Source organism: Episyrphus balteatus, chromosome 2 (genome assembly GCF_945859705.1).
Source record: "Episyrphus balteatus chromosome 2, idEpiBalt1.1, whole genome shotgun sequence".
Lineage (NCBI taxonomy): Eukaryota > Metazoa > Arthropoda > Insecta > Diptera > Syrphidae > Episyrphus > Episyrphus balteatus.
Genome location: NC_079135.1, coordinates 61,350,056 through 61,375,185, shown reverse-complemented (window position 1 = coordinate 61,375,185; position 25,130 = coordinate 61,350,056). Strand labels below are relative to the sequence as shown.

General features: G+C 32.1%; 2 protein-coding genes across 3 annotated transcripts in view; both read left to right on the top strand.

Moving 5' to 3' along the window:
- Positions 1–24,784, top strand: LOC129909463 (uncharacterized). The gene is made up of 3 exons (XM_055986544.1): positions 1–1,399; positions 1,462–2,899; positions 24,772–24,784. The coding sequence occupies exons 1-3, from the start codon at positions 982–984 to the stop codon at positions 24,782–24,784; spliced, it is 1,869 nt and encodes a 622-aa protein (XP_055842519.1). The 5' UTR covers positions 1–981.
- Positions 21,679–25,130, top strand: part of LOC129912756 (dopamine D2-like receptor) — a 315,611-nt gene continuing 312,159 nt past the window's right edge. Inside the window, exon 1 of one of the 2 annotated variants that reach the window (XM_055991152.1) lies at positions 21,679–23,191. The gene's annotated coding sequence lies outside the window, so the exon portion shown is untranslated. The remainder of the gene's footprint in view (positions 23,192–25,130) is intronic. The other variant, XM_055991153.1, reaches the window with a different exon arrangement.

Genomic DNA, 25,130 nt, shown 5'->3' with positions numbered 1-25,130 from the left:
TAGAGTGACCGCAACTCCCATAGAAAAAAATTTTTGTCGAATTTTTTTCGGGGGAACCCCATAAAATGTTCCGCCTTTGCAGATTTTTAGATAGCCAAAATTTCAGCTCGATTGGATAAGTCTAAATGGTGCCGACACTCGCTCAAAGTATCAAAAATCTCTGTTTTTTCACTGTTTTTCGAAGAAAATTAGCTCTAGCTCCCAAACAGATCGGGTTATTTTCACTTTTTATATATTAAATGAAAGGTAGTGTTATTACACATAATTCAGATTCAAAATTTGTTTAGTTTTACAAAAAAAAAAAATATTGTCATCAATTTAAATTTTCAGTACTTACCTCAAAAAGAGCTGAAGTGCAAACTCGATTTAAAATAAAACTTTCTATGTTATAGATTGATGTTACCTATCTAATTGAAATGCTTCTCGTATTATATATAATAATATATAATAATTTTATCAATTATAGAAGCACAGAGTAAAATTGACTGAAAAAAAAAAACAAAACAAAAAGGGCACCCAGTGGGGGTTGAACCTGCTATGCCTGGATTGATAGGCGAGCGCTTTAACATCGGGCTAACTCAATGTTGACAATTGTCGTGACAAACTAAAACAAATCTTAAGATATTCAACGAAGTGTTATGGAATTTTCAGGATTTAAGCTTTTAATAGAAAAAAAATTAAATTTTAGAGAAATAATTTTTCTGTTTATTTACGTTTTTTTTATAGAAAAAAAATAAAATGCAGTTGTAAAATACATATTTGTTGTTTTTTTTATGAAGTTTAAGCTTCACGAGTCGTTTCGTTGGTAGTTCAATAATTTTATTAAGATAAACTCTCGCTTTTTGCTAATTTTCCTTTGTATATAAAATAAATTAACTTAAAATAAAATGTGAGTATTAATTCTGTTGCGTTTTTGTTTTAAGATTAAAAGAAGTTTTAAGAATTGTTAGTGTTTTCCAGATATATTTTGTGTTCGTTGATATGGCATTGGCAGCAAACACCCGAGAAAAAATTTTTCTTGTAGGCTATCCGTCTCATCAAATTACAGGGTGTAAATTACCCTCAAATCGTCAAGTTTTGTCAACACTATTTTTTAATTTGCGAATTGTAAAATTAAACTTAAAGGAATCTGCAAGACTTGTCATTCGAGAGGTACTTATTTTTTGGGAAAAAGCCAGAATTCAAACAAAATATGAAAAAGATGCCATTGTTAAATTAGAAAAACTTTACAATGAGTGGAGAAATCACCAACGAAATAAAAACAAAACGCTTGAAAGCACCAAAAATAAAATAAAAGAATTTGCGTTGAAAATGGACGATCTCTTTGATATAGCACATCGAGATGCCTTGACCATTACTGAAAAAAAACGCAGAATTGAAGAATTCAGATTTGATATTGGTAAGCTTTAGTATTATTATCATTTTAATTAGATCTTTGCTAATGTTGACTGATTTTAAAAGATACTGAAGATGACGCGGAAACACAGGGGACGGAGGAGGAAGCTCAAGAAGAAGTATATAGCCAGAATTCTGCGGATTGGGATAGAATGGATGTTTCTCTATCTCAGGCAACCTCTGGGCCATCGGGTAGCAGGAAAATGAGGTATAGTCGTGGGTTGAAAGAGCTGTTAACAATGAAACTTTCTATGTTATTAGATCGATGTAAGGTATCTGATAGAAATGCTTCTCGCATAATTATTGCTACGATAGAAGCACTAGGGCAAAATCCAATGGACTTTGTAGTTTCAAAATCAGCCTTACATTCAAGAAGAAAAAACTTTAGGGAGAAATACACTGCGGAAATCCGAAACCGAATACAAATATCAGAAAATGAGACATTAGTTGTTCATTGGGATGGGAAATTGTTGCCAGGTGTTCTTAAGAGAGAGCAGAATGAACGCATTGCTATAGCTATATCTTATGGAGAAAAAGAACAACTTCTAGGAGTGCCAGTTATAGAAAATAGTACTGGTGAAGAGCAGGCAGCAGCTGTGTATGAAATGCTGGAACAATGGGGAGTTTCAAATGCTGTAAAAGCAATGTGTTTTGACACCACTGCTTCAAACACTGGAAGACTTAAAGGATCTTGCAAAATTTTGCAGCAAATGTTGGATAAAGAGTTGCTGTACCTGGCCTGTCGTCACCATATTCTCGAAGTTTTGCTAAGAGGTATTTTTGATTGTAAGTTGGGTTCAACCACTGGACCTCAACCAGATATTTTTAAAAGGTTCCAAAATGAATGGTCAAAAATAGATTCAAAAATATATCACACGGGTATCAGTGATAAAAATGTAAATAAACACCTAACCCCTGAAGTTATAACCCAGATATCAGGTGAATTAAAAGAAAAACTACAAGAATGTCAGCCTAGAAATGACTATAAGGAATTTCTTCAGTTGGTTTTGATTTTTGTTGGAGTTCTAGATGGAAGCGTAGTTGGATTCAGAACACCAGGAGCCACTCATCATGCTAGGTGGATGGCCAAAGCTATTTATAGCTTAAAAATATTCATGTTTCGAAGCCAGTTTAAAATGAGTAACGAGGAACGTAACGCTCTCGGTGATATCTGCGTTTTCATCGTAAAAATTTACTGCAAGGCTTGGTTTAATGCCCCAAGAGCTTATCTGGCTCCTAAACAAGATCTTGATCTTTTGCGTGATTTCATTGAATACCGCAAGATAGACAAAGACATTTCAGAGAAGGCTCTTGCTAAATTCTCAAACCATTTATGGTATTTGAGTTCAGAGCTGGTAGGTCTGGCGTTCTTTGACCCAACTTTACCAGATGGCGAAAAATCAGAAATGGCCAACATAATTTTAAAAAACAGCGAAACAGAAACCAACAGAATAGTAAATCCAAAGCTACATCATCATGAAATTGAACAATTTGTCACAGCAGGGTTAAAAAATATTGTGAACAAAGAAACATTGAACTTTTTCGGCCGATTGAAAATAGACACAAGTTTTCTCAAAGAACCTCCAAATCTTTGGCCCGAAAACCCCCATTTTAAAGAAGGCTTTAAGAAAGTGAAAACACTTAAAGTCGTAAATGACATGGCAGAAAGAGGAGTCAAGTTAATAACCGATTTTAATAATCTTTTAACTAAAGATGAGGAACAAAAACAATATGTACTTCAGGTAGTCAGTGAGTGCCGAAAATTATATCCTGATGCTTCCAAAACTACTTTAAGTAAGTCACTTGATTAAATTTTTTAGTATTTACTTCAATAATTATGTATAAGAAATTTAACACGATGTTAAGTATTTTGTTTTTTAGAAATCTGTTAAATGTTTCGATTTTTTTTTAAATAAAACAGTAAAAAAAAAGTTTCATTTTAAATCGAGTTTGCACTTCAGCTCTTTTTGAGGTAAGTACTGAAAATTTAAATTGATGACAATATTTTTTTTTTTTTGTAAAACTAAACAAATTTTGAATCTGAATTATGTGTAATAACACTACCTTTCATTTAATATATAAAAAGTGAAAATAACCCCATCTGTTTGGGAGCTAGAGCTAATTTTCTTCGAAAAACAGTGAAAAAACAGAGATTTTTGATACTTTGAGCGAGTGTCGGCACCATTTAGACTTATCCAATCGAGCTTAAATTTTGGCTATCTAAAAATCTGCAAAGGCGGAACATTTTATGGGGTTCCCCCAACCAAATTTCGAAAATCGATTTCTTGCGGACACTCTAGTGTGCATACTGTGCTTAGATGAAAAAGTGCATACGCCGATTTTCGCAACTTTTTTGTCACTGATTCGATGTGATAGTTCCACTTAAAGTTGTAGTCAACTATTACCCCAAGATATTTGTATGTTCATACGTTATCAATGTCCACGGAGCAGTTTTCCTCGTTACTTAGATTCTGTTGCCCCGGAGTATTATGCAAACAGTTGATTTCGTGCATTTTAAGTTTAATTTTAAATTTTGAAATGTGGGTCGAATATGCATCACTTAAGTTTTTTTTTTGAATTGATAAATCAAACCGTGATCATGACACCAAGTTTTAAGTGCATTGAATTCTAATTGCATCAATCGTTCAGCTTCTTCTACGCTCCTGTGGCTCACTATAATTGCTGTGTCATCCGCATACGCTTAACCCGTCGCTTGTTTAAGAACTGACAGCATATGATTGACATAAATAATGAAAAGAAGTGGGCCCAGTTTTGATCCTTGACACCATATGTTTGTATTTGTCTGTCACTAACCTTTTTTCCAATTTTCACCTCAAAGCTTCTATTCTGAAGAAAGCTCGAGAACCATGATAAAATATTGCCTCTCACGCCTATTTTATCCAGTTGTTTTATTATTTGCACATGACTCAGCGTATCAAAGGCCTTTTTGAAGTCGATGAATAGAACTATTGAATTATAGCTCTTGTGAAGGCTGGAGTACCTATAGTGTATTAGAGAAATCTCCAAGCAACCGATTTATGCTCTTATTGTTTTGGAAACCGAACTGATTTTTTTCACGAATCTGGTATTTTCCAACATACCTATAAAGCCTATTCGCCATTACCTCTTCTAAAACTTTGTCGACCGCTGATAAGATGGAAATGGGCCGGTAATCTAATATGTCACTTTTGCTTCCGTATTTGTGTATGGGGCGTACAATCGAAGTCTTAAGAAGTTCAGGAACCGATGCTTGATCTATGCTCATATTCAAAAACTTTGTAATGACTGGAGCCAGAGTCTCTGAGTTAAGTTTTAAATCTTTTGACCTTATTTCAACTATTCCCGCAGATTTTTCCTTTAGCGAACTAAGTCTATTTTTGACTTCTTGGACAGATACAGGTTCTATACAGGGTGTCCCAAAAGTTAACGTCGAAACGAAAACGGTAGGTAGGGTAGGTGGTGGCAGTTATCAGAAAAATAATAAAAAAAATCGCAGCCATATATTTTGGGAGTTATGGGCATTTGAAAAAAAGTCGAAAAAATGGCCACCCTGTGACGGTTTTTCATGTGCCGTGACTACAAATCTTAATTTTTCTCATTTTTTTTTCTTTTGTTACGGAACCTTGAATAACCCTGCTATCAAATGCATTCAAAAATTTTAACTCAGCTGTATCAGTTTTAAAGAAAATATTACTTTTTTACCCAACTTAGTACTAAAACATTTTACATGACTCTATTTCAATGAGCCGTAGTGTAAAAAAAATGCACTACAATGTTTCGGCAAGTTGCCTTAAAAGTTGGTGTGTTCAATTCTCTTTTCAAAATGGTATAACATTGTTGGGAATATTTCATAAATAACCGAGATAAAATTTTTTTTCTTAATATTTCATAAATAACCGATACATTTTTTTTTCTTAAGAAATCCGACTCTTTTATGAGGTAATTTTTCCATATTATTCAAGTTTTGTACCCTTTCAGAATACAAAAACTTAAATAATATGGAAAAATTACCTAAAAAAAAGTCGGATTTTTTAAGAAAAAAAATTTTATCTCGGTTATTTATGAAATATTCCCAACAATGTTATACCATTTTGAAAAGAGAATTGAACACACCAACTTTTAAGGCAACTTGCCGAAACATCGTAGTGCATTTTTTTTACACTACGGCTCATTGAATTAGAGTCATGTAAAATTTTTTAGTACTAAGTTGGGTAAAAAAGTAATATTTTCTTTAAAACTGATGCAGCTGAGTTAAAATTTTTTAATGCATTTGATAGCAGGGTTATTCAAGGTTCCGTAACAAAAGAAAAAAATGAGAAAAACTAAGATTTGTAGTCACGGCATATGAAAAACCGTCACAGGGTGACCATTTTTTCGACTTTTTTTCAAATGCCCATAACTCCCAAAATATATGGCTGCAATTTTTTTTATTATTTTTCTGATAACTGTCATCACCTATCCTATCTACCGTTTTCGTTTCGACGTAAACTTTTGGGACACCCTGTATAACAAAAATGCATTCCAATTTTTTCTCATGGATCTTAAATTTAACGATAAGCAAGTAAATTTACAATTATCGTTTTTAATAAATGTTGTGGCTTCTTTTTTCGACGTAAAATTTTTAAAGTTTAAGTTTATTAAATTATTTGTATTTTCGTAATTCATCATGTGGTGTATTTTTTTTCGTGCACTAGTGTATTTTTGTAAGAAAAAATAAAACGTTAGAGTATTTTCTCTACATCAGTTGTTGTTTGTATTTCTATAATACGCTCTCCCTCGCTTTTTCTTGCAAGTACTTTATCACTACGAAACCATACATACTTCCATTTATTCTCTCTTGTTTTAGTTTTGGCAAGCCATATAAGTTTTTTAAAGTGTGCGGTTAATTGATTATTGACGCGTTTCAGACGCGTTTCAGACGTGTTTCAAACGCGTTTTGGATGCGTTTCAGAAGCGTTTTGGACGCGTTTCAGACGCGTTTTGGATGCGTTTCAGACGCGTTTTGGACGCATTTTAGGCGCGTTTTGGACGCTTTTTGGACGTGTTTTGGACGCGTTTCAAACGCGTTTTGGGCACGTTTCAGACGCGTTACAGATGCATTTCAGACGCATTTTAGACCCGTTTCAGATGCGTTTTGGATGCGTTTTAGATGCGTTTCAAACACGTTTTGGACGCGTTTCAGACGCGTTTTGGACGCGTTTCAGGCGCCTTTTGGGCTCGTTTCAGACGCGTTTCGGAAGCGTTTCAGACGCGTTTCAGACGTGTATTGGACGCGTTTCAGATGCATTTTGGATGCCTTTCAAACACGTTTTGGACTCGTTTCGGATTCGCTTCAGACGCGTTTCAGACGCGTTTTGGACGCGTTTTGGGCGCGTTTCAGACGCGTTTCAGACGCGTTTCAGACGTGTTTTGGACGCGTTTCAGGCGCGTTTCAGACGCGTTTTGGGCGCTTTTTGGACGTGTTTTGGACGCGTTTTGTACGCGTTTCAGGCGCGTTTTGTACGCGTTTTGGATGCGTTTCAGACGCGTTTCCAATCTGTTTCAGACGCGTTCTGGGCGCGTTTCCGACGCGTTTCAGAAGCGTTTCAGGAGATGCGTTTTGGATGCGTTTTGGATGCCTTTCAAACACGTTTTGGACGCGTTTCAGATACGTTTTGGATGCGTTTCAAACACGTTTTGGATGCGTTTCAGATGCGTTTTGGATGCGTTTCAGACGCGTTTGCGACGCGTTTCAGATACGTTTTGGATGCGTTTCAAACACGTTTTGGATGCGTTTCAAACACGTTTTGGATGCGTTTCAGACGCATGCGTTTCAAACACGTTTTTGATGCGTTTTAGATGCGTTTTGGATGCGTTTTGGATGCGTTTCAAACACGTTTTGGACGCGTTTCGGACACGTTTCAGATGCGTTTTGGATGCGTTTCAGACGCGTTTGCGACGCGTTTCAGATACGTTTTGGATGCGTTTCAAACACGTTTTGGATGCGTTTCAAACACGTTTTGGATGCGTTTTGGATGCGTTTTAGTTGCGTTTTGGATGCGTTTCAAACACGTTTTAGACGCATTTCGGATGCGTTTCGGTCGCGTTTCAGACGCGTTTTGGACGCGTTTCAGGCGCGTTTTGGACGCGTTTTGGGCTCGTTTCAGACGCGTTTGGGACGTGTTTCAGATACGTTTTGGATGCGTTTCAAACACGTTTTGGATGCGTTTCAAACGCGTTACAGATGCGTTTCAGACGCGTTTTGGACGCGTTTCAGATGCGTTTTGGATGCGTTTCAGACGCATGCTTTTCAGACGCATGCGTTTCAAACACGTTTTTGATGCGTTTCAGACGCGTTTCGGTCGCGTTTCAGACGCGTTTTGAACGCGTTTCAGGCGCGTTTTGGACGCGTTTTGGGCTCGTTTCAGACGCGTTTTGTACGCGTTTCAGTAGCGTTTCAGACGCGTTTCAGATTGGTTTTGGACGCGTTTCAGATACGTTTTGGATGCGTTTCAAACACGTTTTGGATGCGTTTCAGATGCGTTTTGGGTGCGTTTTAGATGCGTTTCAGATGCGTTTCAAACACGTTTTGGACGCGTTTCGGACACGTTTCAGATGCGTTTTGGATGCGTTTCAGACGCGTTTTCGACGCGTTTCAGATACGTTTTGAATGCGTTTCAAACACGTTTTGGATGCGTTTCAGATGCGTTTTGGATGCGTTTTAGATGCGTTTTGGATGCGTTTTGGATGGGTTTCAAACACGTTTTGGATGCGTTTCAGATGCGTTTTGGGCGCGTTTTAGATGCGTTTCGGTAGCGTTTCGGACGCGTTTCAGGTGCGTTTTGGACGCGTTTTGGGCTCGTTTGAGACGCGTTTTGGACATGTTTCAGACGCGTTTTAGACGCGTTTTAGACGCGTTTTAGACGCGTTTTAGACGCATTTCAGATGCATTTTGAACGCGTTTTGGACTCGTTTCGGCACGTTTCATACGCGTTTTGGACGCGTTTCTGACGCTTTTCGGACGCGTTTTGGACGCGTTTCAGACGCGTTTTAGACGCGTTTTAGACGCGTTTTAGACGCGTTTTGGAGGCGTTTTGGACGCGTTTCAGAACCGTTTAGAACGCGTTGCAGAAGCGTTTTGGAAGGTTTTCAGACGCGTTTTGGACGCGTTTCAGACGGGTTTTAGACTAGAGATGTGTAGTTCCGGAGCCAAAGTTTGTGTCAAGTGTCAACTGACATAAGTTTTTCTTGTCGCTTTAATTGGCCATCAGGAAAAAATATTCAATATCATACTATTTCTTTTTTTGATGCATTTTCCTGAAAAAAAAAACTCAAATTCTAGATAGTGCCGCGGAACTAGTTCCGACCAGTTTTACTTGCACAAATTTCTAACCTTACTTAAAAATTGCTTATGATATTGAAAAAGCATCGGAAAAGGGCCCATGACATGGTTAATCCGGCACTGATTGGAAGTATATAAATGTAATATTTTTGGATTGAAAATTGCTTTAATACAAGAGCGGTATTAAAAAGTACACTAGAATTTTTAACCGTGCACCGGTATTTAATCCTGGGGTCGAATCACGGCACACGATTACGGTCATACGTAAACGTTTTGACTTTTGATGTCTCTATTGAATTAGTAGAAAAAGATAGGGACACATAGCAAAGCAACCATACGTTAACGAACGTATGCCGTTATTCGACCCCTGATCTTGAATTGAGTTTTAATACCGCTGTATTAGATTTAAATATTTTTGTATTACATTTTAATATATTGTATTACATTTTAATATACTTATATTACACGGAGAAAAAATAAGGTGTGAACCACCTTATTTCTGGTACATTTAACTTTAATGAAAAGTTAAAATAGGGATGACTCGCCAATAAAATGAAATTTACCTTACTTTTCTAGTAAATTTATAGCATATGATTAACTTTACAGTAAAGCCTTTTTTGTATGAATTTCTAATAGAAATTACTAGAAAGTTAGGTACATAATTTACCTTACTATAAGGCTAAAAATATTGATTTTTTAAGTGAATTGAACTTCTCTATAGAAGATATATAATTTAATTACAGATTGGATCAAATAAAGTCAATTTCATTTTTATTGATGACATTTTTCTAAACAAAATTGTATGCATCTATCTTACAAAAATTAATTAAAATAAAAAAAGGTTTGTAATTATTGAAAAACATAACTGGGTAGTCCTCAAAGCCGTTTAGGAGTAAGTACGTATGAATCTGTTATGTTTTTCAATAATTACAAAAATCACCTTTTTTTATTCTAATTAGGTAATTTTTGTAAGATAAATGCATACAATTTTATTTAGGAAAATATCATCAATAAAAATGATATTGACTTTGTTTGATCCAATTGTTTGCGAATTCTTTATGAATTAATGTAATTATCCCGCACTCGCCACCTTGAAGCTTTGACAAAAACATCCAACACAAATGGAGAACAAATGGCGCACTTTTCAATGACAGCTTTAAGAGTTTTTTTCTATGTATCGAGGGCACTGATCTCTTTTGGGGAAAATTCCTAGAATTCAGTATTATTATTACCTTAGTGTAAGGTAAAACTTATTGATAGAATAGTTAAATTTGTTAAATATGTTTTACTAGAATCTTAAAGTGAAAAGATTCATACACTTTTTTGGTTGAAGGTATATTTGACTCTACGTAAAGAAAATATTGCTACTCGTAAGGTATATACTACTTTAATTTGTTCACCACAATTTTCTTGTAAAAATTACTTTACGGATCCAAGAAATGTTCAATACGTAAGGTAAAATTTACTTAAAATCTAGGGCTTTTTACTTTAATTACCTTACTAGTCATATGGAGTATAAAATACTAGATTAATTTTTCTCCGTGTACATTTTAATATAATTGTATTAAAATTAATAAAAATTTATTAAAAACTAATATGAAAAGTAAAAAATCCATTGTACCTTAAAAATAAATCAAAAATTGTAAATTTGTACTAATTTGAAGGCGCTTTGTGTTTATTCCAAGCAAAATGCATAAACTGCAGATGAAGTTTGATCGGCAATAAGATTTTACAGCCAACAGGTAAAATAGAGACAATAATATCACCATTATTAGGTATATTATTTATGATTAATATTTATTTTCAGTAATGAATTTTGGAAAAGAATACATTTAATTAACTTTAAATCATTGCGCGTCCGTCGGTCCAAAGGAAAAACTCACTAACTACATATTATTTCAATAGCAGTTAGTGAGTTTTTCCGACGAAATACATTTGGTATTGAACTGAAATATTTTTGTATTATCTATTAATAAAATTCTTATTAGAAATTAATATAAAAAGATTAAATTTTAATATGCAATACTTGAAATTTAATACATTTGGCATTAAATTGTAATATATTTTTTAAAACAACTATATTAAATTTAAATTCATTTTGTATTTACTAAAAGATTTTAATATTTGTCTTGTATTCAATTTAAATACATTTCTGGTGTAGACCTATATGTAACCCAAAAAGTATTAAAAAATACTACAGAATTTTTAACCGTGTATATTTTATTTTCAGGGTCAGTCACCTGAAAAAAAAGTAAACAGGGCCACACAATTTCTGCAAGCATTGCGAACACAGACGAATTGAAATTCAGATGTAAACCAAATTTGTACCTTTATTTTTGAATGAAAATTGTTTTTATTGGTACACGGTTAAAAATTCTGGAGTATTTTTATTAAAGCAATTTTCAATACAAAAAATATTACATTTTAATACTTCCAAAATATTAAAATTATTTTTAATCTTTTTTGTATTAAATTTCAATATTTATGTATTAAGTTTACTACTTGTAATACAAAAATTATTAGAATATAATCTCCGTGGGTTAAATTCTAATCTTGTATTGAATTTTAATACCGCTGTATTAGATTTTAATATTTTTGTATTGTGTTTGAGTATATTGTATTACATTTTAATATTATTATATTACATTTTAATATAATTAATATTAAAAGTATTAATTTGTAATACGAGAATATTAAATTTTAATCAAACGTCAGCAGCCACAGTACCTACACATAATAAGGTAATATATTCCGAACGTTGTCAAAATTTGTTTGTCAAACATGGCCACCAATCTGTCAGGTCGGCCTTTGATTTTTATATTTTAATCGCGGTAAACAGGAAATTTGTTTTTGTTTTAATTTATATAAATGTCATTTGAAAAAATTATAAATCAAAAAATAACCAATTTCTTTGTATTTCTTCGCGGAAAATGTTGAATAATTGCAATTATTAACAATTGTTAACAAATTAGTGGTGTGCGTGGTTTTCGGTTTTTGTGCGTTTTTCGTCGGTAAATAAAAGAAATAAGATTTGGAATATATTACCTTTTTATGTGTACTGTGGTCAGCAGCAGCCATTTTAAAAATGAAAAAAATCCATTGTTTGAGGTACCTGTTCTAAATAAAAATATAATTAATATTTGTAAATTTGTACTAATTTGAAGGCGCTTTGTGTTTTTTCGAAGCAAAATGCACATTGCAGATGAATTTTGATCGGCAATAAGATTTTACATGCCACAGTTTGTGAAACATATAAAATAGAGACAATAATATCACCATTATTTTATTATTTATGATTAATATTTATTTTCAGTAATGAATTTAGGAAAAGAATACTTATTATTAACTTTAAATACATTTGGTATTGAATTGAAATATTTTTGTATTATCTTTTAATAAAATTCTTATTAGAAATTAAAATGAAAAGATTAAATTTTAATATACAATAATAATACATTTGGTATTAAATTCTAGTATAAACTTTATTATTTTTTAATACAACTATATTACATTTTAATACATTTTTTATTAACTAAAAAATTTTAATATTTGTCTTGTATTAAATTTTAATACATTTCTGGTGTAGACCTATATGTAACCCAAAAAGTATTAAAAAATACTCTAGAATTTTTAACCGTGTACTCAGTATTTTACTGAGCCAACATTTTATGCAGTAAACAACAACAAACGACTTCTTTTATTTATTATTAATAATCATTTACTGTTAAAGAGTCAAAAATGTATGTATAAGTTCAGAAACAAATTTTCTCTTTAAACCAACAAATTAAAAACTTTTTTATATCCTTAGCAATCATTTGTTGTTGTTTTCCGTGTAAAATTTTACTGAGCTAAGTACTGAGTTACCAATAAAATACGGCTACAATCAATTTAAATAGTTTTGAGTTTTTTTTTTTTTTCAATTATAAAAAAATATAAAACACTTAGTGCGAGTTGTACAAATATTTCATTCGTCAAATTCCATTGGAGGATGGCTGTTATATACATTATACTATTTCGAAACATAAATTTGTATGGCGCCCTAGAAAACCAGTCTATACATTCCAACCCTGAACTAGACGAGTTGAGTGGTTACATAGATGTTATTGAAAGGAAACCTACTTTCGGCCATATTTCTTTTATCATATCTGCCATTAAAAAAAATAATAATAATATTTTGATAGCTTTGGTTTAGTAGTTTTAATCAAATATAGTTTTTTTCACTCTTTAATGGCTGCCATACGGAAAATTAATAAAAAAGAACACACAAATTATAGAATTTCGACATAAAATTATTACTCGAAAAATTAAAGTGCGGAAAAGTATTTTAAATAATGTTCTTTTTTGCGAGCCCGCATGTTTTCAAGGGGGTAGCATGTAATTTTTTATGATACAACTTGCGTTTTGAAAATTACTTGCCGAAAACTCCGAAAATTATTTATTTTATTTCGTATGAAGAAGTCGCTTTTTTCTTCATGTTTGAAAGTTGTCAGAATGATATAACTTTAAGTTATATTTATAGTACAATTTACGATTTTGAAACTTAAAACAAAGTTTTTAGCAACAATATTTACATAATTCTCAAAATTATTAGTTTCAATTATTCAGTTTCCAGCCATGTGAGAACAACTAATAGTACACGGAGAAAACATAACGCCAGGGATAAATTTACTTCTGGTATATTTAATCAGAATAAAGTTGAATATACCAGAAATAAAGTTAAATATACCAGAAGCATAGTCATCCCTGCCTTATTTTTTCTCTGTGTAGAATTCTTTTTAACTGTTTACATTGATTGTAAAAGAGTTACGGGAAACTACACAGACTTGATTTTAATTCCATAATCAACGTTTCTTGCGCTTTTTCAGATGCAGTGATATTGTTGAAATTAATATCTATACACAAATGCGACCAAGAATTTGGTACTGAGAAGTCACTACAACTTTTCAACAACAACGTGTGCCCCATAAACAAAAAATACCAAGACTGGAAACTTTCGTACGTCTTTCCCCCCAAAACCATTTTGTGTACAGTGTTGTCTGTGAATATATGTGAAAGCCACCTCGTTTGGAAATGACGTTAACACGCACACATTAATGGGTTCACGACATTCACCACACATCCAACACGAACACAACGATAGATTGACGACGTTCACCACACCTCGCAGCTTGTAGGCAAACGTCATTAGACCGCTCAGTTTCCAGTCTTGGTATTTTTTTTTATGGTGTGCCCCTTTGCTAATGTAATGGGTCGGTTCCCAAAAGATCGTGTGGATTTTATCGGGCTGTCAGTCGAAAACTTCGACGTAACGCACGCAACGGATTCTATGGGTTGGCCCCTTGAATCGTTCGCTCAACCGGTTTTAAGCATGGAATACACGATACAATCATCGTACGCGATTTGAGTTGTACCGATATCGTTAACAATATCGAAAGAAAGCACATACACCATGCGATTCACTTACGATTTCATTATCTGTCAAACAAATTTTCTCATTTTTATTCATTATTTGGATGTTAGTTAAAAAAATTTATATAATCTCAAAAACTGAATCATATGTCAAAAGAAAGCGCACACGCGGTACAACACCCGTCTAATCAATCGCGTACTAGCTCTTGTTTTCCATCATCAGCATTCGACCGTGCGATATGAGTACAGCGGCTACTTTGGTGACCACACACGATACAATTATCGAATGCGATCCAAATTTTGTACGATAATCGGTACGATAATTGTACCGTGTATTCCATGCTTTAAAGAGATAAAAGCTGAAAAAAAGGTTGGTTCTTGGCTGTAAAAAAATTATATGAAAAAACTTCCTGCACAGGTTGTGTCGGCATGTTGGCACACGAGAAGGAAGGGAAAACAAGGAAGAGTTTTAACAAAGATCATATAACTAGTAAAGATGTCGCACGTAGAACAAACTTCTGTGCTTGAAATTTTCTACCATCAGATTTTACCCATAGGTCCAAAACATGTATCCAAGAATTAAATTGTTGAGAAACATTTTAAAATTTTTTGATGACTGCGTAGAAAAGAGAGGGTTGATTTTTATAGATGAATTTATTTAATGGGAGGAAGCGAGATAGTAGTTAAATGTTGATACGAATAAGGAAAAGAAAAAAAAAATACATTTGTCTGCGAGAATGTACCTATGAAATAATTTTTTTTTTGTTAAATTATTCAGGAAACTGATATTAACACATGATTCAAAATAATAATTTAAATAAGAATGATTTTAGATATATATATGACAAGAGTGTATGAGCAAAATTGTGTGAAAATGAATTTCAACCCTCAAATTGTCAATAGGTCCAAATCATTATAATGCAGAAATCCTTCGCAACATTAAAAAAAAGTTCTTATCATGAGTGGGAAAGAGAGTTATTTTTAATAGATTTCTTAAATGCGAAGGACCGAGATGTAAGTTGAATAGGAACAAATGAAAACAAAAAGGATCGTTTTGCCGTGCGGGTATATATTTTTTTTCACAACTGGATTGCTTCGCACAAGCAGGGCGAAGAAGAGATGGCTAGTTTTAAAGATTGATGAAAAAAAGAAGCAAAAACAACTTTTGCAAGTGACTGGTGTGCTTGAGGTGGGTAGGTATAGGTAGGTATACGTGTAAGCAGAAGAAGGTTGATAATTTTTTTTTTGGTTTTAATTTTTTTCGATGGTAGTTAGATATTTAGATATTTTTTTAAGTGGAGGGTGGTTTTCTATTTCTATATTTTTGTTTCCTTTTTGAATAGTCGCAAAGGCACAGGCGCATTGCTTTTAGGTGTAAGTACACACGTAATATGTAGCTAGGATTTTTTTCCTTTGCGACAGCAATCGTCCTTGAAAAATGTAGTTCATTGTATTTTGGTTGGAAAAAGAAATTCAAACAAGTGGTATGTAGGTAGGTAGGAAGTGATAAAAATTATCATTCTTGGTTTGTTGTTATTTTCTTTAGTGAGGTAGGTTATGTAGGTATCTATTGATATTGAAAGATTTATTTAGTGTGGATCAGGGCTGTAAAAAATTCTATTTAAAAATGCATTTGAAATTAAAAAAAAAATCATGTGTGCAATTCACACTTGGTAGAAGTGAAACCTTAAAAAATCATTTTTCTTCAAAAAAAAATCGAAAAAATCTACCTTTTTTTATTCCATCATCTTTAAATCCATATCTTTTATATGACAACCTAATAAATTAAAAAAAATAATAAATTTTAAATCATCGGAAAGCTTATTATTTCACCTTTTATTTGACTTTTCAATCATGTTTCTACCATGCCTACAAAAAAAGTAAGAATTTTTTAAAGTCAACCATCTCGAAATTTAAAACTGAGATTACGGAACTTCCTACACTGGTGGCTGGTCATCGGCAACAGATCTCCACAGGTGTTTTGAGGTATTATTAATTTTCTTTCAATTTAAGATTGTGTAACTTTTAGAGCACCTACCGTTACGTGTGATATACTAGATCAAAAGATAAAATGTGTGTAGAAAAAGAACATCTTTGTTCCGTTATTTCAGAATTTTGAATATGAAATTAATTGAAATTTTGTGCAATTATAGTTTATTTAATTACCTATCTACAGTGCAAATTTCATTCATCTATCTATTAAAACAAAAATGTTATAACAAGTTGAAGTCGTGTCGCGTTTTCTACACAGAGAAAAATAGACCACATAAAATAGAACAAAAACAATAAGATTTCTCTATGGTTTTCATCCAAGAAGGAAACCTTATTAAAACAATCGGGTTTTCCTTATTGTTTTAAAATCTGCAAAAAAATAAAAAAAAAAGGTGACCAAGCTGGGAATCGAACTGGAGACTTCAAATCATTAGTCGCCCACCTTACCACCTGAACCAACCTGCCATGAAAATTTTGATCGCGATTTTTGTTCTAGTGCTAAGATTGCAAAAAAAATCAACTTTTCAGTCAAATTTTAATAAGATTTTCTCTATAAAAATAATAAGAAATCTCCTTAAAGAAACCTTATTAATCGTTGATTATAATAAGATTTCCTTATGAAATGTATGGACGGTAAAACAATATGGCAATCTGTTAGTTTTTAGCGGGTCATATTTTTCTCTGTGTACGATACTAAAGAAGTTTTCACTTCAAAAAAATTATTGCAACCAAAAATATTTTGCATAAAAAAATGTTATTGCAACTGAAGAATACCTATTTGAATTGAAAATTAAATTTTTATTGCAACTGAAAATATTTTGCACACAAAAAAAATTAAAAATGTTGCATTAAATATTTGTTCATGATCTTAGGCGATTATCTTTGCATTTATGTTATTTTGCAATTATTAAAAATATACTATTGGAGATACATACAAAAATCTTCTATAACTTATTTGAAAGGTAATAATGTAAAGGTGAATACCACAAAAGGATTCTTAAAAATTCAATCATTAAATAGGGTAAATAGGGGTAAAACGAAATTGCAATAAAGTGACTATTTTCTAAAAGCAACGTTGTAGAAAACTGATTTTTTTTTTAAATTGGTAGGTACATTTATTGGAAGGCTAACGAAGGTATTGAAAAATTCTAGAAAATTTCAAAATTAAGTTATAAACGATTTTCTTAAACTAAAACATGAAGTAGACCTTTGACATAGTTGTAGGTAGGGGATATTTTTTTGACAATTTGAAAAATGCCATTTGAAAGATAATGAAAAAAAATTAAGGGTCTCTGCGTTTCAAAATATGAATTTTTGAAAAACTAAAAACCTTTTTAGATTTTAGCCACACGATTTCTGATTTTTTGAAAGCTCCGAAAAATTGCTAAACATTAAAAATCACCCAAAATACCTGCCCCTAAAAAGGTTTGTGGAGATCTGTTGCCGATGACCAGCCACCAGTGTAGGAAGTTCCGTAATCTCAGTTTTAAATTTCGAGATGGTTGACTTTAAAAAATTCTTACTTTTTTTGTAGGCATGGTAGAAACATGATTGAAAAGTCAAATAAAAGGTGAAATGATAAGCTTTCCGATGATTTAAAATTTATTATTTTTTTTAATTTATTAGGTTGTCATATAAAAGATATGGATTTAAAGGTGATGGAATAAAAAAAAAATCATGTGTGCAATGCACACGTGGTAGAAGTGAAACCTTAAAAAAATCATTTTTCTTGAAAAAAAATGTACCATCAAAAAGCTTACAAAGTTTTCTAAAGAATTAAGCCATACCTAATTTTTTACAATGCGTAAAGCATAAAAATAATTTATTCAAAACAATAATTTTCATCAAAAAAAGCGAAAAAAACACGTAATTTTATCTTCTCACGCTATTAAATACATTTTTTCCCCAACAACCTATACAAATTTTTACACCATCTGAAAGCTTATTGTCTTAGCTTAAAATATATATATCGATCAGGTGTATCAGACATCTACAAAAAGAGCTAGAATTTTTTAAACTCGATGAAATTTCATCCAAAAAGCAAAAAAACATTTATTTTTATGTTCTCATGCTATTAAATCAATTTTTTTTGTTTGACAACCTATAAAAAATTTTATACCATGTGAAAGCTTATTGTTTCACCTTGTATAATGATGTATAAATCTTATGTCAAAGATGACTAAAAGAAAAGTTAGAATTTTTTAAAGTCAACCATGTCGAATTTCCAGACTGAGATTATGTACTTCCTACACTGGTAGCTGGTCATCCCCAACAGATCTCCACAGGTGTTTTGAGGTATTTGTAAATTTTTTTCAATTTAAGATTGTGTAACTTGTAGAGCACGTAACGTTATGTGTGATATATCAAATAAAAGGTTATGTTATCAGCTTGCGTATTAATGTTAAATCAAATTTGTATGTGCACTAGATCAAAAGATATAACGTGTGTTGGAAAAGAACATCTTTTTACCGTTATCTCCGAATTTTGAATATGAAATTAATTGAAATTTTGTACAATTATAATTTATTTAATTACCTATCTACAGTACAAATTTCATTCATCTATCTATTAAAACAAAAAAGTTATAACAAGTTGAAGTCGTGTCGCGTTTTCGTTTCATCTTGTTTCAAATCACTACGATACTAAAGAAGTTTTCACTTCAAAAAGGTAGATTTTTTCGATTTTTTTTTGAAGAAAAATGATTTTTTAAGGTTTCACTTCTACCAAGTGTGAATTGCACACATGATTTTTTTTTAATTTCAAATGCATTTTTAAATAGAATTTTTTACAGCCCTGATCCACACTAAATAAATCTTTCAATATCAATAGATACCTACATAACCTACCTCACTAAAGAAAATAACAACAAACCAAGAATGATAATTTTTATCACTTCCTACCTACCTACATACCACTTGTTTGAATTTCTTTTTCCAACCAAAATACAATGAACTACATTTTTCAAGGACGATTGCTGTCGCAAAGGAAAAAAATCCTAGCTACATATTACGTGTGTACTTACACCTAAAAGCAATGCGCCTGTGCCTTTGCGACTATTCAAAAAGGAAACAAAAATATAGAAATAGAAAACCACCCTCCACTTAAAAAAATATCTAAATATCTAACTACCATCGAAAAAAATTAAAACCAAAAAAAAAAATTATCAACCTTCTTCTGCTTACACGTATACCTACCTATACCTACCCACCTCAAGCACACCAGTCACTTGCAAAAGTTGTTTTTGCTTCTTTTTTTCATCAATCTTTAAAACTAGCCATCTCTTCTTCGCCCTGCTTGTGCGAAGCAATCCAGTTGTGAAAAAAAATATATACCCGCACGGCAAAACGATCCTTTTTGTTTTCATTTGTTCCTATTCAACTTACATCTCGGTCCTTCGCATTTAAGAAATCTATTAAAAATAACTCTCTTTCCCACTCATGATAAGAACTTTTTTTTAATGTTGCGAAGGATTTCTGCATTATAATGATTTGGACCTATTGACAATTTGAGGGTTGAAATTCATTTTCACACAATTTTGCTCATACACTCTTGTCATATATATATCTAAAATCATTCTTATTTAAATTATTATTTTGAATCATGTGTTAATATCAGTTTCCTGAATAATTTAACAAAAAAAAAATTATTTCATAGGTACATTCTCGCAGACAAATGTATTTTTTTTTTCTTTTCCTTATTCGTATCAACATTTAACTACTATCTCGCTTCCTCCCATTAAATAAATTCATCTATAAAAATCAACCCTCTCTTTTCTACGCAGTCATCAAAAAATTTTAAAATGTTTCTCAACAATTTAATTCTTGGATACATGTTTTGGACCTATGGGTAAAATCTGATGGTAGAAAATTTCAAGCACAGAAGTTTGTTCTACGTGCGACATCTTTACTAGTTATATGATCTTTGGTTTTAATCTTTCGAATGCAACTCGCAGCATGTTGTAGTTATAGGTTTGATTTTGTTCTGTTGAATTTGGTTGCAAGGTTTGACTTTAACGAATCTATTAAAAAATGGGATATAAAAAGTGGTAATTTTGACTTGCACTGGATGCGATACCTATGTAGGTAACTATATAAGTATCTATATTAGATTTTCGTATCTACATATATGTGTGTTCAACGATATTTTTCTGGACTGTTCCGGACAGAAAAGTACAGCTGTTACTTTAAGGTTTATCTGTTCTGGACTGTTATTGCTTTTTATTCATTGACGCTGTCTGGAACAATTTAGTTTTTACTTTTAATTAAGAACAGGTATGAACGCAGATTCGTGAGAATATGTCAAATAAGTTTGTTATTTTCTGATCTGACATTTGTCGCGAAACTGGTTGATCTGAATATTTTATTGTTGAACAGAACTTGTAATAGTTTAGGCTGTATGTAATGTACGTTGATTTTTATGAAATTCCTTAATTGAAGGTTTTACAATATGTGTTACTAAATTGGCACTTTTTGGTCTGGTTCTTAATATTTTGATTATATCCTAGATCGAAGATATCAATTCAGCTAAGTTCCTAATTTGTAAATAGGTTATCTTCTTGGTCGACGTTTCACGTGAAAATACTATTTAACCATTTATTCTGTCCTCAATTTTAAATAGAAAAAAATTCCCAACTCCTATAAATATTCTTCAAAGTACCAAACATTTCTCCGAGAAATAGCCGTCCCAAAAAATTTTTTTTTCGATATTTGGTCGGGCCACCCGCTAAATTTGTTTCATTTACCTGTAAAGGCTTAACTACAAACACCACTTGTTGAAAAAGTACAAAAGTGAAAATATTTTTTTTCTGGCTAGCACAATTGTTTTGTGAAAAAGAGTATACAAATTGTTTATTTGACCAAAAAATAAGCTTTCTGTATTATTTTTTTTTTTAATTTTTCAGGCCGAAAAACTATACAAAAATGCTTTTGAAAGTTTAAGTAGTAGTTAAGGCTTAACATTATACCTAGTTGTGAAATTTCAAGTCGATATCTTAGGGAGTGGCCCGGCCACTTTTTGAGCGTGGACCTCCTTAATGGCCGTGCAAATGATTTTTGACGGCAAAAAGCAATAAAAACCACCAATGTGCGTCGTTGAATGGAGAGAGCACAGCAATGCAAATTTTTGAATTTATATCTCTATTATAAGTTACCATCTAATCTAAAAACTTTGTATCAACCCAACAATTTTCGAACAACTTGCTTATGATGATAAATATTGATAATTTACATATTTTCTTTCAAAAGCCATAAGCAGTCCCAATTTATTTCTCCAAGTAAAAACTCTTTTACTTAATATACGAAATCAGTCATCAACCACTATTAATCGTGCACTCAAAATTCGAACAAGTGGTATGAGTACAAAAAAGTCAAGGATTTAATTGTACTATTTGTTTTTTGCTTTTTTGTTGGCAGTTGGATTAGAACTTTGTTTGGCATGTAATTGAATTCCATCAGAGTGGAAATCAAATTCAAGCTACAAGTTTAAGGACGAAAGTGATTGCGTGTTTGTTTTGCCCCAGCAATGAAACCATCCTTTAAGGTGAATACATGTATGACAAACCATGTACAAGTACTCACCCTAAAGCTTAACTTTAAAACGCACCCTCGTTCTCCATCTTTCAACAATATATAAAAAAAATTCGAAAAGCTTTTCACCAAATCTTTTTCCGAATTCGGATTCAACGTTCCACCGCACAAATAAAAAAACACTCTCTGAGTACCTAGCCTGTTCTTATCAGCAGCCACGGCCAGCGCAAAACGTGGATATCAGAAACAGCGCCTCGGTGTCTAGTTTGGCATTAATTTGAGAGAATCACAGGATTCTGGCTTTTTTCTCTCTGAGATTCTCTCGGAATTCTTAAAGGTGTATCCTGGCATCCATCAGTAGTATATTTAACTTACTCGTGGACGGACTGAAACTGTATTTTTTTGTCGGGAAATTAATGGTGTTATCCTATCTGTATCTATATGTATTTTGTTTGTGTGTGTACCTACGACAGGCTCTGAAAGCAACAACAATTAATATCAATTTCGGCTGCCATTAAAAATTCTTAATTACTGTAATCGTGTGCATTGAACGCGCGAGGATATAGGTGAATGGTAAAACAAAAGTTTTCTCCAGTTAATGATTGAAAAAAAGGAGGTGATAATCGAACTGAGGGAGTTTGTATAAAACAGGCTCAAAGGAACAGCAGCGGATATTGAGTTTGAGTTTGCAACAGAAAACCAGTTGAGTGGTGTATTGTAAAGAGCACATGATGATGCTCCTTGTTATGCGCGTCCTTCATTATGTGTAACAAGTGATTGGGTGTGTTATCTTTTCTTTTTGTGTCTTTGTTAAACTACAACTGGAAGGGGTGTTTTCTCTTTGCATCAATTAAATTGCTAATTCTTTCGCGATTCCTTGTTGAGTATATGCTTAGCTTTTCTTTTTTCGGTTTTTAATATCTGGAAAATAAAAAGTTTCGGTCCCGTTGCAGCCAAATCCCAAAACAGTGTGAAACAGTAATCTCATTACGGCTAATATAGTTAATACATCTCCATTTCTTGAGTTTTAATTGCTTAAAAAGAAAAAAAAAATTGAGCAAATCGCTTGTTGTATGCTTTTTATCCAGGAATAATGGAACGCATTTCCAGATTTTTTTTTGGAAAAAGTTAGCTCCTCAATCTTCAATTGAATTAAATTTTAGTGAGATTCTTGTTATATCGTTTTTATATAATACTTTTGTGTGCCGTGGTGGAATAGGGAGAAGAGGAGAAAAATGAAAATGAATCAAATACATACATATCTTCTCTACAAAAAAAAAAATACTCAACGTGTGAGTAGGAGCGCTAAGAAGCAATAATCGTGAGTTAAAAAGAAAAGGCGAAACGGTTCGAAAAGTAAAAAAAAAAAACATGAACAAATCTGCATAAATATTTATAAAATAAATGTATTAATCATTTGGCGCGTAGTATATATTTTCTGTGATGTGTTTATGTGCTTAATGTGATAGGTATGTTTTCTTCAAGGATTCCCAAAGTAACACAAGCGCTTGGTAGCTAAACTAACCCCATAATTTTCGCTTTTTATATGGTAAGTAGAAAAATTGAATTTTCTCAGATATATATTTGTCTACTTCTTATTTCGTATGCCTGTTGTGTGTATGCCTTTTTGATTCACTAAATGTAAGTTGTTTAATAAGTTTTTAATTTTCAACTTGGAGAGATTTTCATCCTTAATGTAACAGGCAATGATATTGGTAATACATATATGAAAGGAATAGGCTAAAAATGGAAATGATATTGTTGATTCTTCTTACTACGTTTTGGTCTACATAAACCTGTGTTTTTTTAATCTGAGAATTCAAACAGGAATATCGAGATGGACAATTACACCCTGTTTCGCTAATAACGTACCTACCTCTGTTCATATGAATTATGTACATACGTAGATATGATAGTATAATCATAACAACATAATTATTTTGAACTTGACTTATAAGTTGAGAATAAGGTGTTCTGCTTTGATAGGTATAAAACACATACTCACTAGAGCACTGCAATGAATCAGCATGTCTTGTATAAAACTACATAAAAAACACAAAAACTTTTCGAAAACTGGTCAAAATAAAAAACAAACTATGACATTCACATTGGTCCATATATGTACGTACCTATATTTAATCCTGCCAGTTATTTTATATACCTACCTGATTCTAATTTATTATAAATTTGTTGGTCAATGTGCAACAAATTTATGGTGTAGGTATACTCGACATATTTATGTTTTGGTGTTCAATTGATTAATATCTAAATCTATTTCTTTTTTGTATATATTCTATTTTTTAATACTTTATCTAATGTGATTACGACCAACTTGTGAATATTTGAGTATAACTCCGACCACGAGAGAATCATGTGTTAATTAGTAAATATGTAGTTATTTTTAGGCAGGTCCAAGAAGAAACATAATCCACTATTGTATGTTATCGTAAACACAGTTTAACGTTTAACCAGGAAGTTTTCAATACAAATTAATAGAAGTTTTAAATACCAATAATTTGTGTTTATACTTCGTGTTCAAAACTCCACAGTAAAATGAATTTTTTTAGTTAAAGCCCGCTACGCAGATCGAGGAAAATTTTAGCCGAGCTAAAGCTCCCATACAAGTTATCGATAATTTGTATGGGATAATTTTTAGTTCGGCTAAAATTTTTCGATAACTTGTGTGGTAGTTAAAATTAAGCTTGATCTGCGTACCAGGATTCAAACCCAGAGCAAATTTTAGGAGTGGATGTCGTATCACCAAAATGTGAGTAAGCAGTTTTATAGCCTTTAACGTCCTAATAACGAATTCGAAAGTCTGGCAGCTTTAAATCTAATGTTTATACATATTTATTTCAGGGGGTTAAAAAAACATGAGTTTTCCAATTCATATTCAAACGATATCATATTATTTATACTAGAACTGATACTGTGTCATTTCTCCTAAGCTTTAAGACATCAATCGGATGATGCGATCAATAGAACTCAAGATATAAGATATAAGATGTACGAGCGACTTGGTTTTGTAAACTTGGCTGTTTAATTTTTTTTTTAATTCAAAACTCTCCAAGAATAGAGTCGATATATGGTTAATATTATTTAATATTTAATATTTATTTATTCGTATAGTCTTACACAATAAGATAATTTATCTTTTAAATTAGTATAAGATTAATTAGTTAATAAATTGATGTATTAAAAAACATTACAAATTTAACAATTTAAATAAAAAATTATGAAAAGAAATGCAAATGCAGATAACATTATTAATTCATTATGTTGTATCATAGAAAAACTTTAAATTTAAATATGTTACTATTATTACAAAGAATTCATTGTTATAATACCTAAATATAAATTAAATCATATTATCAAAGTCGGTAAGGCAAAAAAGGTAAGAATTTCATCGTCAAAATGTCTCAAAATACTCTCTGAGTTTTATCCTGAAAAGGGAGGTACAGCCTATCATCCCAATAGATCGGGGAAGA